Genomic DNA, 17654 nt, shown 5'->3' with positions numbered 1-17654 from the left:
ATATCTGAACAATTGATTAGTTAAGTAATCTCGGGTTAGCATCACTGTTATTAGATTTTATTATAAAATAACTTGCAGGCACTGGAGAATTTTCATTTATCTTGCGCAGGTTGGTGCGTTGCCACCTATGTACTCGGTATTGGCGATCGACATAATGATAATATATTAGTTACTAGGACGGGTCATGTTTTCCATATTGATTTTGGCAAATATATGGGTGATTGGCAAACGGCTGCTGGATTCCGAAGGTTAGTTCATATACGAGAACGGCATTCGCCTTTTGAAATTAGTAGTGCTTTGACAATTATGTTCAGAAACACGAAATTTATTTCCAGAGATCGCACACCTTTTATTTTTACCAGTGATATGGCTTACGTCATCAACGAAGGTTCTCCTCAGTCAGCAACAAGCCGTTATCAGCAGTTTGTTGATAACTGTTGTAAAGCCTTCAATTTGCTTCGAAAAAAATATTCATTACTCGTAAACCTTATGAAAATGGTATGTAAACAAGTATTTCAAAGCACGAGAAGTCACTACTCTATTTCGTCTCTTCTTGCACAAAATACTGTTTCCTCTTAATGGTGTCAGCTATGGTCTATGGAGAGTGAAATAGTTTGAGGAGGGGTTTATTTTACACTTTAGTGTACTCTATACTTCAGTAAATTGGATTTTTCTAGGACACAGGGTTTTTTATATCGAAAATGAAAATAAGATAGTTTGTCACTAAAAAAAGCTGATCTCGGCCGAATTGAATTAACGATGAAGTTTTGCTGTCTTTCGAATTTCCTGTCATGCGTGCATATTGCAGATGTCTTGTTCGGGTATCGCTGGCATGAATTTGGAGGCTGTCAATTTTGTGCAAAGCAATTTGCTTTTAAATTTGACTGACACGCAGGCAACTGTTCAGTTTACACGAATGATTGAAGAAAGTTTAAAAAGCAAATTTCCTCGGTAAAGTTTTGTGTATTTTCCACAAAATATTTTCACTTCTACTTAGAATTCTCGGAGGTTAGACGCTGCTGTAAAACGATTTCAGTGGTCTTAGTTTTGTGCATTGCACTTATGAATCTTTGGATCACTTCACTTTATTTTAGACTAAATTTCCTTGCTCATACATTGGTGCAGATGAGGGCTACCCCATCAATGTTACGAGGCGGATACGATGATCCTAATAAACTTTCCTTCATTCAGCAATTATATACGTAAGTTGTGGATAAATAACATTACCGAAAAATGCTTTCTTATTGAAGTTCTCAGTTGATATTTTTTTCTTCATCCATGAAGCACCTTAATCACTTGATTTAGGTTTGACTACGGACTATAATATCTAGTTTCCAAATTTTACCGGCATTTGGGACGACTTATAATTACTGGAAAGTTCATTTTAGAATGAAGGATGACGGTCGCATCACAAGAGTCGATGTTCTGGCGTTCGAGAAGTGGCATATACCAGAAAAAATTTATGTAAGGCTTATTCTTTATAAGTTGCTTAATAACACAATTTTGTTGTCAAAATCAAGCAAATAATTGTTTAGTGAAATATTACACGAATCATAAATTAACAATCGTTTTAACAGATGTACAAAGTTGAAGTGAACCGAGAAAACGAAGCAGTCTGCGGTATTGTGTATAGGTCATTTGTGGAATTCAATGAACTTTATATCAAATTATGCAGGAGGTGAGGATACAGTGTAGGCATATTTGGAAAGGGATAGCATTCGAGTCAGCCAATAATTAGGGTCCCCAGCAAATGTGTGGTATATTTGAATAGTTATGATAATTGGCAGAAAGGACTGATCTACAACTGCCTGGTTGAAACAACGAAGAAAATCGGAGACGAGAACTAGTTAGGTTCGAGGTTGTTTTAATTACTAAGATCATCCCTTACATGAATTCCGAAAAATCTAAGTGTTGATGCCTTTTCTTGTGCTATCACGATGCTTCATGCTTATCAAGCTGAGAGTAAGCAGTTTAGTTTATTGTGTATTCGTTGTTGCATTAGCCATTCTTATCTCATTGTCAGATTTCCATTTGCACATCTGCCACCACTCTCACAAGGGACAAATGTTGGTCGCTCAAATATACGCAAGGTTGCAGAAAGAAGACAAGCTGACCTTCAGCAGTTCCTAAATGTGCTCTTTGAATATCATCCTGAGGTAGCAAGTGTAAGTAACTTTTATTGAATTTGTTACAGTTATAGTAGGAATAGTGATACCTTGAACTAAGTATACAGCTTCATTGATTACTTGCCAAGTAAGAGAGTTGTTTGAAAATTTATTCAGAGTGATTTGGTCTACTCATTCTTCCATATGATTTTTCGCGACAGTGCACCTGAAGAGTCCAATCAATTTCTGCAGTTGACGAAAGGTTGGATTTTTCTCCTTTTTCGATTACTAAACAAAATGGTGGAAATAACTTTGGGTTTCGATGCTGCGAGAGTATTTCAGTTTTTCTTTTACAAAAGGAACTTCACTATATACATATGTAAACTGCAGTGGATGAGGACGACATACCGTCGAAGAAAGTAACTGGCCGTATCTTTTTGAGACTTACTTACGACCAGCAGGATGGAGATTTGAATGTATTTGTTGGTCACGTCAGAGGACTAAAGATCATTAACGGTCAAGCACCAGATTCTTACGTCAAAACGTGAGTTATTTACGTTTGCAATTATATTTCTTATCATTTGATTAGCATATAAAATGTTTTATGCCTTAACGATCGTTTCCCTAGATCTCGTTGTTACAGATATCTACATCCCGATCCGCAAAGAAATTCGAAACGAAAAACGCATGTTGTAAAGAATACTCAAATGCCAACTTTTAACGAAGAAGTTTGTGGTTATAGTTTAAGCATTATTTCGAGACCGATAACTCAGCCATTAATTGATTAAAATTGGCTTGATGACTAGCGTTTTGACCATGATATGAGACAATGATGCATGCATGGTAAACAAAGTCTGGTAAACAATCATACCTTCAGAAAGAATGCATCAAATATCGCAGTTATTCGGACTTTGCTATTATTTGGAGAGTTGATTTTTTAAATCATAGGTGAATACTAATGAATTTTGCCATGGTTATTAATGATTTTCAAATTTGTGGATTTGCAGCTGAATTACCAGTTGCTGTCGGATATGAATTTGATTAATCGGGCATTGGAAGTATCGATCTGGAATTGTGGTTCATTGGTTGGCGAAAATTCAGTGATTGGTTCTGTGCATATTCCGTTGCGTAGATTGTTGGATATTCCTACGGACCGTAAAGGGATCAAAATTCTGGATGGTTGGTTCAATTTGAGTGCAGGTTCACGGTAAATATGCATCTTTGAGGAGGATTTGCTCCTCATTTTACTTTTTGTCTATATTAATTAGGGAAAAATGAGTTGTTTATTATGAACAAATGTGTACATAATTTCGAAGCTTTTATTTTGTTTTACATTATTGTATGAAGTCTTCTTCTTCCTCTATCCTTTTCTCTCCTCTCAAAGTTAGCATTTTGTGACGTATATTTGACAATTTAAGATAATATTTCATAATGTAAATTATTTCTACATTGTCTGTAAATATCACTGAATTTAGTGATTGCATTAGTTTGCTGTTTTATACAAAGCAATGATTAACCACTGCTTTACATTGTAGGTTCACTCAAATATGATATAACAAATAGGATATCAAGATCTGTGGTGAAAGTAAGGAAATCTGAAGTGCAGTAATCCCCCATTTGCATTACATTACGTTTGATGCTGTTCAGACGTTAACACACGTTTCGTTTAATCGTTTCAGGTCCAGATTTCGCGTAGTTTTCTTCAATGTGATTATGTAGAATTGTCGCGATTACCGACTTCTTATTGCGTTTTTTCGCGGTTATCATTTAGTACTTCGTACGTTTGCCCTTTAACAGTAAAACGGTCAACTACTCTTTGTGCTTCTATCGTTTTATAATTGGATGACATTGTAGTAATAACAAATTTTTTGACCTGAAAGCCTTATTTATTTTATGTAGTATACTGTGCAGTTACTTGCTTTTGTGTTTTGTATAATAATTTGCTTCTATTTTTCATCAAGTGAAACTTTTGAATCTCTTTATCTCCAGTTTTTTCCTTGTTGATGACTGTGACATCATCGAGTAGAGTCTTTCATCGCATTTCAAATTCAATACTTCATAGAAGGGATATCAGGTCATACTTTTTTTTGATATTTCTGTGTATGTGTGTTGTATGAGAGATAAATATATTTTAAAATCATTCCAATTTATGTAAATAATTCATATGGCTGATTTCTTATCGCTCAGACTATGTTGTATTGCTTGTATTGTTGTAAACATCAAGAATTGTTCTAAACAACAATCTTTTTTTCTGTCGTCATATTTTTACTTATTCCTGAGAAATGGATAGATGGCTCTAAAAAGAGTCAGAATTTGATCTAAGATCTGAAACTAACTGGCAGAGACTGCATTTGCATGTTTGTTTCGAAAAGTTCAGCGGAGGGACTTTGAGATCTTGGAACTGTAAATTTAGGCCTTCTAATATATTTCGCTTATTTTGACGTTGCGTTTTGCTAGAAGCGTGTTTTGCGTTATGATTTGGAATTTGCAGAGAGATTACATCCTAACCATTCCCTATATTGTAGTCCTTGTTCTATTACTGCTCAATAAAACGATCAATATTGTTTCATCACAAATACCAATGGTTTCTGGAGAAAAATGAAAAATTTTATGAACAGTTTTAGTATAGCAAAACGAATTTACTGCAGCCAACTTTGTTTCATTGTCCGATAAGCTGTTAAAGCTACGCTCTTTCTGGTGGTATTAACCGGTGTCGGTTCTTCATCACGTTACCGGGATGTGACATTCGATCAACGTTAATTTCATAAGCAGCAATTCCCGATGTTGGGAATGCTTTGGTTCGTCGTGTTAGTCATCTTTAATAGTGGGATCCGGTCAATGGCGAAAGAAGTGAAATTTCTGGACTTGTTATCTTGTGAAACATGCAATTGCACTATTTATTGAAAAACAACATGTATTAGAAAACAGGAAATACTAAACAATAGGTTAGCTATTAACAAAAAGCAACAATTGACACACTGCTTACTCTCATAAGTTAACTTTTATAACAATTCCGTTCACTGGAAAGGACGGAAGTTGTTATTGGGAGGCTGATTCGGTGGCGGCATCTGCTCATCGTTTTGCGTATAATAGGCTCCCGCATTATCCACATCATTCGGATTTTCATTAGCATTTGGGGCGGCAGCTTCTTCTAGCAAATACTGATCACATTCTAAAATTGACTGATTTGCGATGATAGCAAAATTTCTTGTTTGAATGGAAGAAAAACTATAAACAGGGAGGACTCATTATGATCCAAAATGGACAGATAATTTAGGAAACGGTGTAGACGGTCAGAATCATTTAATGGAGTTCTATCATGTTAATATATATTCGATCAGTAAATCTGGCAGTATTTTGATGGACAATCAGTTTTATGGGGAGAAGATCCAGGCAAAAATTACTGATTTTAGCGATTATAGTCCAAATTAGTTGTGATCTTGAGTTATTTGTTTCTTAATTGGCAAAAATCATTATTTAATTACAAATTAGTTTTTAGTGCTTGTTAACCTATACATATGGGTTCATTTAATTAGTTTATTTGTGTTTATTTTTTTTAATTTGGTCAACTATTTAGAAGAAGGGAAAGGCTCTGCGCTAAATCAAACCTTGCAACTGAGCAAGCGGCAGATTGGTAACAGTGTCCGCAATCATTTCAACGGTGTTCAACATCTTTGTCATCAGTTCCGCATTGTGAACTTGATCCATGTGAACTTTTTGAAGAATGCAATGAATCCCGTTGGAAACCGCACCAATCAGTTCGCGGATTGCACGCATATCGCCAGAAATCTGGCTACACCAACATGGAGCTCCTGGATATAGTGCCATATCTGGAATTTCGAAAAGTTACAATTTTATGAATTTTTTTTTTCTGTCAACCCACTTAAATATTAAGATTGAGAAAATGAGAAATTTTGTGCGTGTAATAATATACTTATGGGACGGTTCGCATGATCGATCATAACTGGATGTATTATATTCGCTCGGGCGGCATGGTCCATCACTGGATATTGTTGCTGGATATGTGGACGGTTCATTTGGTCGACGACATCCGGTGACACATCATCAGTCTTGGTACCAGCAGCTGGAGCATCTAAACATGTACAAGAAATAGTCATTAACAATGCAAGAAATGTGCAAATTTACTCATTATCTCTTTTATCATCAGGATTATTCGATCATTTGCTACAGTAATTTTCCTAGAATAACCAAGACTATGTAGGAGAAAAATTGTATGCTAGTCACATGTATCGTAAAATCCTATGCATGTATCATACTCAGGATACTTAGATAATTGGCCATTATCAGATGTATCATATTTAAAATAAGAGACTAACCATATCAATTGCTATCCGTTCCTCATTAATAGTTAACACGCCATTTTGTACGTATTTCAATTAAGTACACCTATTCTGTGCTTGACCTAGTGCAGAGTTTTGCGTGTTTCAATCAAATATACTTGTCCCTTGCTGCATGTGATGTTGCATGCACTTTTTTTGATATCATACTACTACAACAATATCTTCAAGATAATAGTAGTGAAAGTGAAAGCAAAAAGACAAACTACTATTCTTCGGCTGTTTTTTCGGCGTTCTATTCTTCTTCGTCGCGTTAGGAGCTTGCGTTTCGGGACGCGTTCTACGGGAACCTTCTACAAGTAAAATTTGTACGTATAATACTTTAAAAACAGAAAATTCTAAATGCGACTTTTTTTTTTTCGGAATTTCTGATTGCCCTTCTCTTTCCCCTGCTTTCCTTCTTCCTTCCCTTAATTACCGTTTCTTTGGGAGAAATTTTGCCATAGATAGTTATCCTGAATAATGATATGTGGTTGTAATCCAATATGGTTGAACCAGTCAATATAATTTAAACAAATGACATACTTTTTTTTGTGATGGCAGAATGCTTAAGGTTTTGTTAAAAAATCAAATCTCTTTTTGAAATCATTGAAATATGCATCGTCTTTTCCTTCGCCATAATATGTCGTTAATATTCAGCTGATCCGGTAACATTACATATCCGGGAATTATCCGGATTTTTAGGATATCGATAAAACAAAAGACGAAAATTTGGTGGATAGATGATCATTAAGTAATTATGCCTACCTTCAATAGCACGCATCTCTTCGTCTTCATCATCAGAGATTCTAACATTTACGGTCTTTCGTTTAGCAGACATGTCTAAAAATCTAAACGAATTATTTCCAGATAATACTCGAAACCTATCTAACCATAGATAGTAAATCCTTTTAATTTTAAGCCAACATCTTTCCTCCATTTCGATGTAAAACGACCGATAAGCAAAAATAAATATAAGAAATCCGGAAATCACTGATCCCAACTCCGTCATCATGAAACAATAACAGCATAAGACCTTCATCTCATTCATATAGCAGACATTTGGATTGATTAATTTGCATAAAAAAGAACTTTCCAGAAGGAAGCGTTCGCTTTATTGTGTTTCTGAAATTTCTAGCCGAACGGTCAAACTACCAAAATCCTGAATTTGTTAGCTATCCTTCCCTGCTTGTACTATACCAAGAAGAATCCAGTAAATGCATCATAATCGTTTTTTGCTTTAAAAGGAATTGACAAGAAACCTTTACAAATCAGAAAGGAACTGATAATGATATGATTGTAAAATCTCTGGTTGGATGTGAAAATAGAACGTATGAGATTAGCAATGAGTATCTTATTCCAGTATTGATTACATATTAGATGCTTATTCCAGTACTGATATGAAACAGTGCCAAGAAAAACTGGTAAGAAATGTTTCAGTTTTAATTGATTCTGGTCAATTCGGAATTATTCGCAAAGAAAAAATCAATAATAGGAATAGCAATGATGATTCAATACTAATAAAGTTAACGTTTTCGTTTTTTCCGGTTAACTTATTTTCAATCTATAAAATGGAAAAAAAATTCCCAGAAACCTGGATAATCATCAGAAAAAAAGAAAGAAAAAAAGAAAATTGTAAAGTTCATAGTTTATTTTCTACAAGATTTGTTCATTTGAAAAGAAAAATTAATGAATGGGACGAATAAGCTAACTATAAGCTAACTATATGCTAACCTTTTCCATTATCAGAATTATGACTTGAGGAAGACATCAAGAATTGAACGATGTAAAGACAGAGAACGTTCCAAAACAAACCGGACCACGTAACTACAAAAAGAGAAAATGATAAATGAGGAGTCCGGTTGAGTAGAAGCTCAAAGATAACTTTGCACTCGTTCACACCTCCGCTTTATCCCAATCAGACAGAAACACCAATGGGATGATGCCATTTGTATTTATCAAAAATTTGCATATCGCATTAAGGATGAGCTTTCTGACATATCAGTGCATGTTTCGAGATGCGCTTATGTGTTACATCCATACTTTTCGTCAGCTTTTCATCCTCCAATTGTTTCAGCTTAAATTTTCTGATTATTTCTTCTTTCCAGGGATTTTTCCTTTTTTTTTTTACACAAAAATTACTCGAAATGTTCATTTTCGATCATACAACAACTATTCTATTTTTAGAAATGATTATTTTCATTTTAATATTTTTAATATGATGAAATTTATATGAAATAATATCACACAAATCCTGAATATATAATACTGATTCCGTAAAATAGCTAAATATCATTTGTATCGAAGAGATTATGTACAAGAAATTAACTATTTTAGGAAGTTTTATCATTGCTTTGAAATTTGAAAATATGTTGTAATTAGACTTTCAAAATATGTTATTGCAATTAGCTTAATATTAATTATGAATTATTTACAGATAATGAAATTAGAATATTTGCCAGCTTATTTATTCATGGTACATCGTCAACATGTTACCATTCATATTCAATTGTTACTGAAAAAAGTTACAACTTAACCTTAAGCTAATAATAGTGTATGGTCTCATTCTGAAGATCTCGTTTTGATATCTTTTCAAGAATGATTTTTGAAATGAATCGAAACATAAACATACATTTTAAAATAGTTCACAGTTTAGGATTGTAATTTTAGAAAAGTTGTGGGAAAAAGAAAATACAAAATACGAGTGATATATCATACAACTTTAACAGAAAAAAAAAAAAGATGCATTGAATTTTTGATGCAGCAAAGTATGGCCAATTTTAAGGATCCAAAAATTTTAAGATTCAGAAAATTTTCTAAAAACAGAAAAAATGCAAAAAGTTACTTGATATCATTAAGATGCCAAATAATGAAATATCCATCAGTTGGTGTTCATGTAGTATCAGAAAATTGACAAATTCCATCAGATCACCAAATGTCATCAATTAGCAAATACCCAAATCATATGTCGATTCATTTGTTCTAAAGATGATTTTGATCTTCAATCTTCAAAAATATCATTTCAATTTGATTTTCAAAATTTTCGAATAATCAGAAAAGATGTGACAAGAAATTTAAAAAGTTTTAAAAGGCATCCTATCAAACAAAGAAAATTAGTGAAAAATTGTTTTATAAACATTTCTAGAAAAGTAACCCGGTAATGATGTCAATAAAAGCAAAATCATACAGATTTAATCACAAATAACTTCTATAGATGATATTTTTAGAAAGGATGGAAAGTTTGAAAACAAAAAAAAAAAACACACAAATACTTACTCTAAACAAAACCAAAAGACAATTCAATTACGGAATGTATTTGAATTCCTTTAGTGTGACAAATTAAACAACCGGATAATATTTATTGGATAATCTTCAAATTAACTCAATTTCAAATTTTTTTTTTGCGTTTGTCAAATTAATTCCTCTTTACTTCAAAGGAATTATTAACATTTTAACTTCAATTTCACGAAATTGAAATTTTAAAAAGTTAAAATTTTATGCCAGCGAACTATTTGTTTTAATTGATGAATTGAAAAATGTTGCAAAAATTCCTTCCATTTCAGCATCAGAATGAATTAGCATTTTTCTAGTTTCAATTGAGGGAAAAAAAGAAATCTTTTTCATTTCAGCAACTTAATGCTTCTTAGTCACTGACGATAAGCTAAATAGTAAGTAACAGCCTAGAAATTAAATTAATTCTAACAATATCTTCTACATTTTCATTGGTTTAAAACGAATTAATGTCCTTCAATGGACAATATGTTGGAAGCAATTTTTTCTCAACGAATATTTTATAATTTTTTTTTTTGAAATTATTAAACATCGAATTTTTAATTTTTAATTTTTTAATTCAATTTGATAATTATTTTTTTTTGCAAAAAAAAATGAGACGAAGTTAGCAATACATAAAGTAGAGTGGAAATGTCTTTTTATTCTACTTTTTAATCTGTCACTTTTTGACCATTTTATTTTTCATGCAATTTATTTTTCGTTCATATCAAAAATGGTACAGCCGGATTCTTGTTTTCTCCTAAAAATCACAATAATTACGAAAAATTATGATTTACATTATATGATATCCAGTATTAGTACAAAAACTGTACCATTAATCCAAATCAAAAAAAAAAAAGATAGAAAGGAGATGACATTTATAAGATACGTTCGAATTAACTATTTGCAAAATGTTAATGTATAACTGCAATTTGAAAAAAATCTTATCATTTTTAAAATTGTTAATTAAAATGGGAAAATTTTAAAAATAAAATATTTCTGGTTGGGATAGATTATTGTGTGTATTACCTGATTTAAAATGGTAAAATGTGGGCAGTTAATGGATTTATTTACGGATGTTTAGAAACGATATATTTCCTTTATAAAACTATCTTACCCAATAAAGCAATAAGGGTTAAAAACAAATTATAGAAATGAAACAAATCGAAGGATAGTTTTTTAAAAAAAAAGGGAACTTATATTGTGCAAAAAAAAAAAAAAAAGTAAAATAAAATAAAGTAAGAAAAAAAAACAGAAAAGATCGCATTCTTCAAATGGAATAATTAGTGTTGTTGCTAAATTTATACGAGGATGAGTGGATGTATTACATTAATTGTAAGTTAATTAATTACCTGGAAATCTATTGCAGTTAGTATTCGTAAAACAAAAAATTAGTTGCAATCTTTATTGATCATTTTGTTATATCTGTGCACTTATTATCTATAATATGATTCGAAAAATTCTTTTAGATCAATTCAAAATATCACGTAACTAACAAAACTTAAAAGTAATAAATTAATTTGTCATTGGGAAATTTTTTAAATTTTTGAAATATGCTTGATAGCAGAAAAAGAAAAAATAAAATTGTTTGATGTTGGAAATATTTTTCGCTGAAATTTTGATCTGTATAAAAATTTAGAATGCTAAAATCTTATTTCAAAAGTTAAATTTATAGATTTGCAATATTTCAATTTATCCTATCATGGAACTTGTTGCCTTTGTTGTCTTTTTTCGTTAAGTGGTAACGTTTTTACAATTTCTATGAGATGGAAATGTATATTTATTTATAAATGTAAATGTACGGTTTGTTCAAAATCTTAAATTTCCGAAAGTTCTTTACCGATTGTTTTAAAATTTTGATACAACGTTATGTTCGAACACCTGCATGTTTACCTCTATTATATAGATGTCACACCTGTGACAACTTTTTAGTTGTTAAACATGTTTTTTTTTTTATGTAGAGGAGGAGCTTTGGTAAGCTTCACCAGGGTCATCATGGAGGTTAGCTGGTCTTTAGCATGGCTCATGCTGCAAAGATGTGTAAGCACCAAGATCTCTTTGTGACGTCCCGCATTGTTTAGCTTATATTCTCCTCATCGTCCTAATTTTATTTACAAGATTGCACCATCCTGTCGGGTTTTGATATTGTATAAATTTTATTATAGCAATATTTAATTTCGATAATCCATTAAATGTTGTATTTTCTATCTTTTAGAATTGTTTTTTTTTTTGTTTTTCTTTTCTTTTTTTTTTTTTTGCAACAAATTGAGTTTCGATATATTTCTTTGGAAATTATTCGTCGTTGAAACTGCCACGTGCAAAATTTCTAAAACATATGGAAAAAGTATTGCAGAAATGCAAACTTATTGTTTGGAATGAATGCATAATGATGCATTAAAAATCTCTCAAGATTCTTGATTGCTTATTTGCAAGATTTGTGTGAAAACATCAGACCATTTGAGAGTGCATTAATATTGCAGGAGATTTCATGCAAATATTACTTGCAATCCCTCGATTAACACCAGTGGACGGAATAAATGCTTGCCTAAAAATACTTTACTTTATAGCGGCACGTAAAGATGTTAAAATTAACTAGAAACATGCGTTTGCAGCTGCAAAACGATTGATCAGCTAAGATATTCTCATATTAATTGCTGAAAATTAGTAACGAAAGGTATCGGTTAATCTGACTTTAGGACGAATTTCATTATCTCATAATTTCTGTAATTTAATCAAAAGAAGAATTGATTGAAAAAGTATTTCCCAATATTTAAACCAATTACAGTAATCATGATTGGTTGAGTTGAATTTTTAAATCTAAAATTTCTCCAAGAAATAATCAAAAACAAAGAAAAGAACAAGAACAAAGACATCTACGAACTTAACAATATTATTCAGTCTAACATTCAAAGTGAGGCAGTCACATGCAAGCTTATCGATACTGCTGTGGAAGCAGATGGAGCAGTTAATTATTTAACAGAATTTTTGAATTCACTCGATCTGCCAGTGATGTCACCGCACATACTGCAATTGAAAATTGGCATGCCAATTATCATGTTGCAAAATATCAGCCAAACAAAGCTTTGCAACAACGGCATGTGGTTTGCAAGTAAAAAAAAAAAGAAAATTAATGAGCAATGTTGTAAAAGTAACAATTTTGGCAAAATCTTTCAAGGATGAAGATGTTACTCATTGTTGCATGCCATTTCAATTTAAAAGATTGCAATTCCTAATTTGATTAGTATTTGCAATTATCATCAACAAAGCTTATGGGTTTAATTTTTAGAAATGTTCGGTTTAGAATTTAAACACGATTTGCTTCTCACATGAACAATCATATGTTTCATGTTTTAAAATTTATTAAAACAGACAATCTCTTATATTTGCACAGATAAATGAAAGCAACAACAAATATTGTATATTCAATTAAGTATTGTACAATTAAACATATTTGAAATGTGCGCTTTCTCTTTTCATTTAACAAACTATTTTATTTTATTTGCTACTAGCTATATTCAGGCTATTCGTTACCACAGCAACGTATGACCGACCAGGTACAGCTAGTATGTAAATAATTAATAAACATGAAATGATATATGATGTAAAAGGATATTTTATTGGTTGTAATAAGTGCAGAAAAATGATGAATTCACTAAGTTGTGCAACATATAGTTGAACGTTTCTTTTTTTTTTTTTGATAGTCTATTTCTTTCTCAGTTTTATTTAAATTTTGTTTTATTTTAAAAATTATTCCACTTTTTCTTTTTTTGCATATCTTCGGTTTTTTTTTCCTATTATTAAGATTAGTTATAAGGCTTATTTTGTTAAACCGAAGTTGACAATCAGCTTTATGCTTTTTTAATTGTTACACCGAAGAATCTGTTCATTAGAAACAGAAAAGCTCTATTTTAATCTATCAAAACTAAAATGATCCATGGAAAGGGATAAATTTTACTTTCAGTACATCCTTTCATTGTAATTAATTGAAGTTCACCAATAATACTGTTGCTGATAATAATCATTCTTTAATTTATTCTATTAATAAATTTTAATTTAATTTCAAGTGATTATTAATAAAATTTTTTCAGTTATATTTCATTAGCTCTTCAATTTATCAATATGATTGATACAATATATCAAATATTTAACAATCGTACCATTGTCGAAAATTCATTTTGTATTCTGCTATGTCTTCTATGTTCTTTTCTGAAAACTAAAATCGAATCATATGTTTGTGATTGAATGTATTTGAGGAGGAGGAGAAGGATGATGATCAAATTCAATCACTTACAATAATTTTCTTTTTTTTTTTTAGGTTCCTAATCGGAAATGAGACGGAACAACAAAGAAACGCCGAACTAAGTAAACATAACATAAGCACTTTATGTTATGTTTAATTTGGCGATGATTATTTGTTTATCAAAAATATTGTTGTTAAAAATCACTTTTTAATAGTTTTTTAATTTTCAAGTTAAACAGAAAATGCAATATAAATGTAAAGCTTGAACTCGTTATTCGAAGTTTTTGTTATCTGATCTTTTAATGGATCAGGAAACTAATTTACAATGATGATAAATCATCAGTTATTTTATTCAAATTCATTACATAAATTTCATTTATTTTTTCTTAGATAAAGCTGTATTATTTGTTAGAAAACTTTTCGTACCATTACTAATCACTGCAATCAACTTACTTCGTTAATTATATTATAGGAAGTAATCATTTGCAAAACGATTTATTGCAATGAAGTAATTAACAAAATCATTGATGTAAAAAGATAATAAATTATATCATCATATCATTATTTATTAGTATCGTTATTGCTTACAAAATTCTTCATTACTTATTAACAGATAGATTTTTCTAATTTTGTTTCTTTTATTTTTGGAATAGTTAAAATTCAAATTAAAAAGTAAACAATTTTTTATCTGAATAGTTTTATTTATTTTTTTCAAACATTTGTAGATTTTTTTTTAATGTTGAAATTAATGGATTCAATCGTAAATAAAAATATCAAAATTTTGTTGTATTCTTACTATTTCAGTTTTCAACACTGTAAACATTTTATTCATTTTTTTTCTTACATTTGAAAAAATATCAATTTAAATGTTAAAGTTAGTTTTATTTAAATATTTTTACGAAAATAATTTCACTGCGACAATTTTCCATTCATACTGAAACGTCCTTTATTCAATTTAGTCCTAATTTCAACCATACATATTATTATTTAATTATAGATTTTCAGGTGACATTAAATTATAATCATACCATCAATTTATTTATATCTCATTTCCATTTATTAATATGAAGCAAAAGATTATAGTTAAATTTTATGTAGTAGGCAGTAGGCCTATAAAATAAAATTTCCATCTATTCAAGCACTGCTTAAATCTATCGAATTGAAATAAAGCACATTCTTTTCATCATCATTTTTCCCTTCATCCATACTTCCCCTTATTGCTCATATTTTCTAAAATATTTCCCGGTATTTCTTTATACTTCTTCTCTTTCTCTCTCTCTCGCTTAAGATGTTAATTTCTAATTTTCGACACCTTATTCTCTTCAACTATTTCTTTTTTTTCTCGAATTCTTCACTTCAATCACCTGAAACATTAAATTTCAATTTTCTTACTTTTTTTTTTTTTTATTATTTTTCTAATTCTACCGTAAAACTGAATGAATATTTTTATATGTTTTTACTAAATGTGGATTCACAAAAGAGGTGAATTAAATTGTTTCAAACGATATCATTGCCAAAGTTTCAATAATCCGCAATTTTTGCTGACATGATGACTTCGTTTATTAGCTTTCTCATATGATTTCAAGAGTGCTTAAAATGTGACGTAAAATTTGGATCATTTTCGGTTTGCATTTAGAAATCGCTAAAAATCTGATTTGTTCAAAAATTAAAATAATTTCATAAATGCACAACTAGGATAATTAAGAACAACATTTCGCAAAAAAAAAAATATTACCTAAAATTTGACAATATTGGCTTCATCAAAACTTCACTTAACAAGTTCAAATATTTCCAATTCAAAACGATGAATGTAACTTTAACTATTTGGAAAAGCCAATCATTTAGCAAAAAGCTAATCATTATCGAGAAAATGCATTGCAAATAATCGAAATCGGATATTAGAAATAAAATTATATGGTAATTTACTCCGAAATGGAATTCGATTTTCTAGAAATCCATTAAGCAAGATGTTGAATTATGCTCGACACAAATAGTGGTGTATGTCCTTCCCTTTCATATTATTAAACCTTTACTGCTTTTAGTTGTTGAATAAAAGTTCCTCATAATCCATACATTCTTAACTTCTTTTTTTCTTTTTTTTTTTAAATGGTAAAGTATTTTGAAGTTTCCCAGTGTATTTTCATTAAATGCATTTTAAATTTTTTTCTCCCTGATCTTTTTAAATAAATAAATGTTTAGGAATTCATTTATGCTACAGCATTATCCTAAGTAATTAAATATAAATGTTAGTGTGACGAAAATTTCATTTATTATTAATTTATTAGAAATTAATTTTATTTACCATATCCTTTTGATTTATTTAACAATTACAAATTGTTTTGTAATGTTTGCTTATTAGTAAATCATAATAAAGAAAAAAAAAAGAAAAAAAAAAAGTAGAGAAAAGAAAAGAAATGATGCAAATCATTACCCATACAAGTTTAAATGTAAGAGATCCGATGTCGAAATAGATAATTAAAAAACGAAAAAAGAAAAAGAGCGCGATAACAAGAAGGAAATGATTAAAAAGTGTTTGGTTGTAGTTGAGAATATGACAATTTTATTTTATCATCGATTACTAATAAAATTTTTTGTCCTTTTTTGATTCCAAAATATTTCCACCAACGATTGAAATTATTTAACATTATTGGTTTTTTAAATGAATAAAATTTAAGTTCATTAATTATCAAATTGTATTTGAGAATTAGCAAAAGATATTTGCAGGATTTCCCCAGCAAATTCGTTTTTTTTTTTTCTTTTGGTAGAAAAAGTTTTATTTCTTTACAAAAATATAAAGTGATATATTTCTTGCAAAATTTTAGTTTCTTTATCATTTACAACTGATAGCAAATATGAATGATAATATCAGGTGAAAGTCGGAATTTATTAACTAATATATATGTATATATATGTTTACCCATTAGGCATTGGTACTTGCTTATTTAATGCATTAATTCATTATTATTGATCATTAAAAGAATGACCGAAAGCTTCTTAAAAGCTATGGATGAAATCCAGGCAAATTTGAAGTTTTATCCTTCCTGATTTTAACCTTGAAAATATTTTGGCAGAAAAATAATTGCTTTTTTTTCCTGGTTCTCTTAACTTTCTTTTGTAAATGCATCATGCTTACTGTTGCTTTTTTTTTCATGAATTTTTTACATATCACTAACTTGCACAATCAGCAAAATGATGCATTTCTAAACTAGCATGCAACTTTTCAATAATTTTATGAGTGATTTTTTCTCTTTATTTTTTTCAATTTCTTTTATTATACCCAAAAGTTGCTTACTTTTACATTGCAATTTTTGTCGACTAACTTGAAATACTCCAAAATCAGATACATTCTTTACCAATGACAATATTCGTTTATTACTGTTTAAAAATTTCGCTGAAAATTTTGATAGATTCCTGATTTCGGTATACTTGGAAAAAAAAAATGGTTTAAATGGCTGATTATATAATTTATCGATTATAGATTAGAATCAATTTGTTTTTAAATTATTTACAAATGCTTTATTTGAAAACAAAAATCATTGGGAATGAAATCAAGAATGAAAATAATTTATTTCATCTCTCATCGAATTTTCTATGGATAATATAATTTATCGATTATAAATTGGCATCGATTGTGCCAAAAAGGAATAAGAATGGATTTGTAATTATTTGAAAATTTCTTCTCTTTTCCATTGTCTTTTAGTG

General features: G+C 30.0%; 2 protein-coding genes across 2 annotated transcripts in view; one reads left to right on the top strand and one right to left on the bottom strand.

Moving 5' to 3' along the window:
* LOAG_18770 (phosphatidylinositol 3-and 4-kinase) overlaps nt 1-4190 on the top strand; it is a 14348-nt gene extending 10158 nt beyond the window's left edge. The window contains exons 26-37 of the mRNA XM_020451432.1: nt 79-248; nt 336-498; nt 809-951; nt 1095-1202; nt 1389-1464; nt 1578-1678; nt 2024-2165; nt 2283-2367; nt 2496-2649; nt 2749-2833; nt 3113-3312; nt 3641-4190. Coding sequence (XP_020304783.1) covers nt 79-248; nt 336-498; nt 809-951; nt 1095-1202; nt 1389-1464; nt 1578-1678; nt 2024-2165; nt 2283-2367; nt 2496-2649; nt 2749-2833; nt 3113-3312; nt 3641-3656 — 1443 coding nt within the window. The 3' untranslated portion in view covers nt 3657-4190. The remainder of the gene's footprint in view (nt 1-78; nt 249-335; nt 499-808; nt 952-1094; nt 1203-1388; nt 1465-1577; nt 1679-2023; nt 2166-2282; nt 2368-2495; nt 2650-2748; nt 2834-3112; nt 3313-3640) is intronic.
* A 932-nt stretch (nt 4191-5122) lies between these two features.
* On the bottom strand, nt 5123-7283 carry LOAG_06427 (hypothetical protein; the record flags this gene model as incomplete). Its single annotated transcript, XM_003141963.1, has 5 exons — nt 5123-5277; nt 5714-5935; nt 6040-6198; nt 6670-6756; nt 7211-7283. 5 exons carry the CDS (start codon nt 7281-7283, stop codon nt 5123-5125), a joined length of 696 nt encoding a protein of 231 aa, XP_003142011.1.
* Between the last annotated feature and the right edge of the window lie 10371 nt (nt 7284-17654).

Source organism: Loa loa (assembly GCF_000183805.2).
Source record: "Loa loa unplaced genomic scaffold supercont3.511, whole genome shotgun sequence".
In the NCBI taxonomy this organism is placed as follows: domain Eukaryota; kingdom Metazoa; phylum Nematoda; class Chromadorea; order Rhabditida; family Onchocercidae; genus Loa; species Loa loa.
This window is presented reverse-complemented; position numbering and strand designations above follow the sequence as displayed.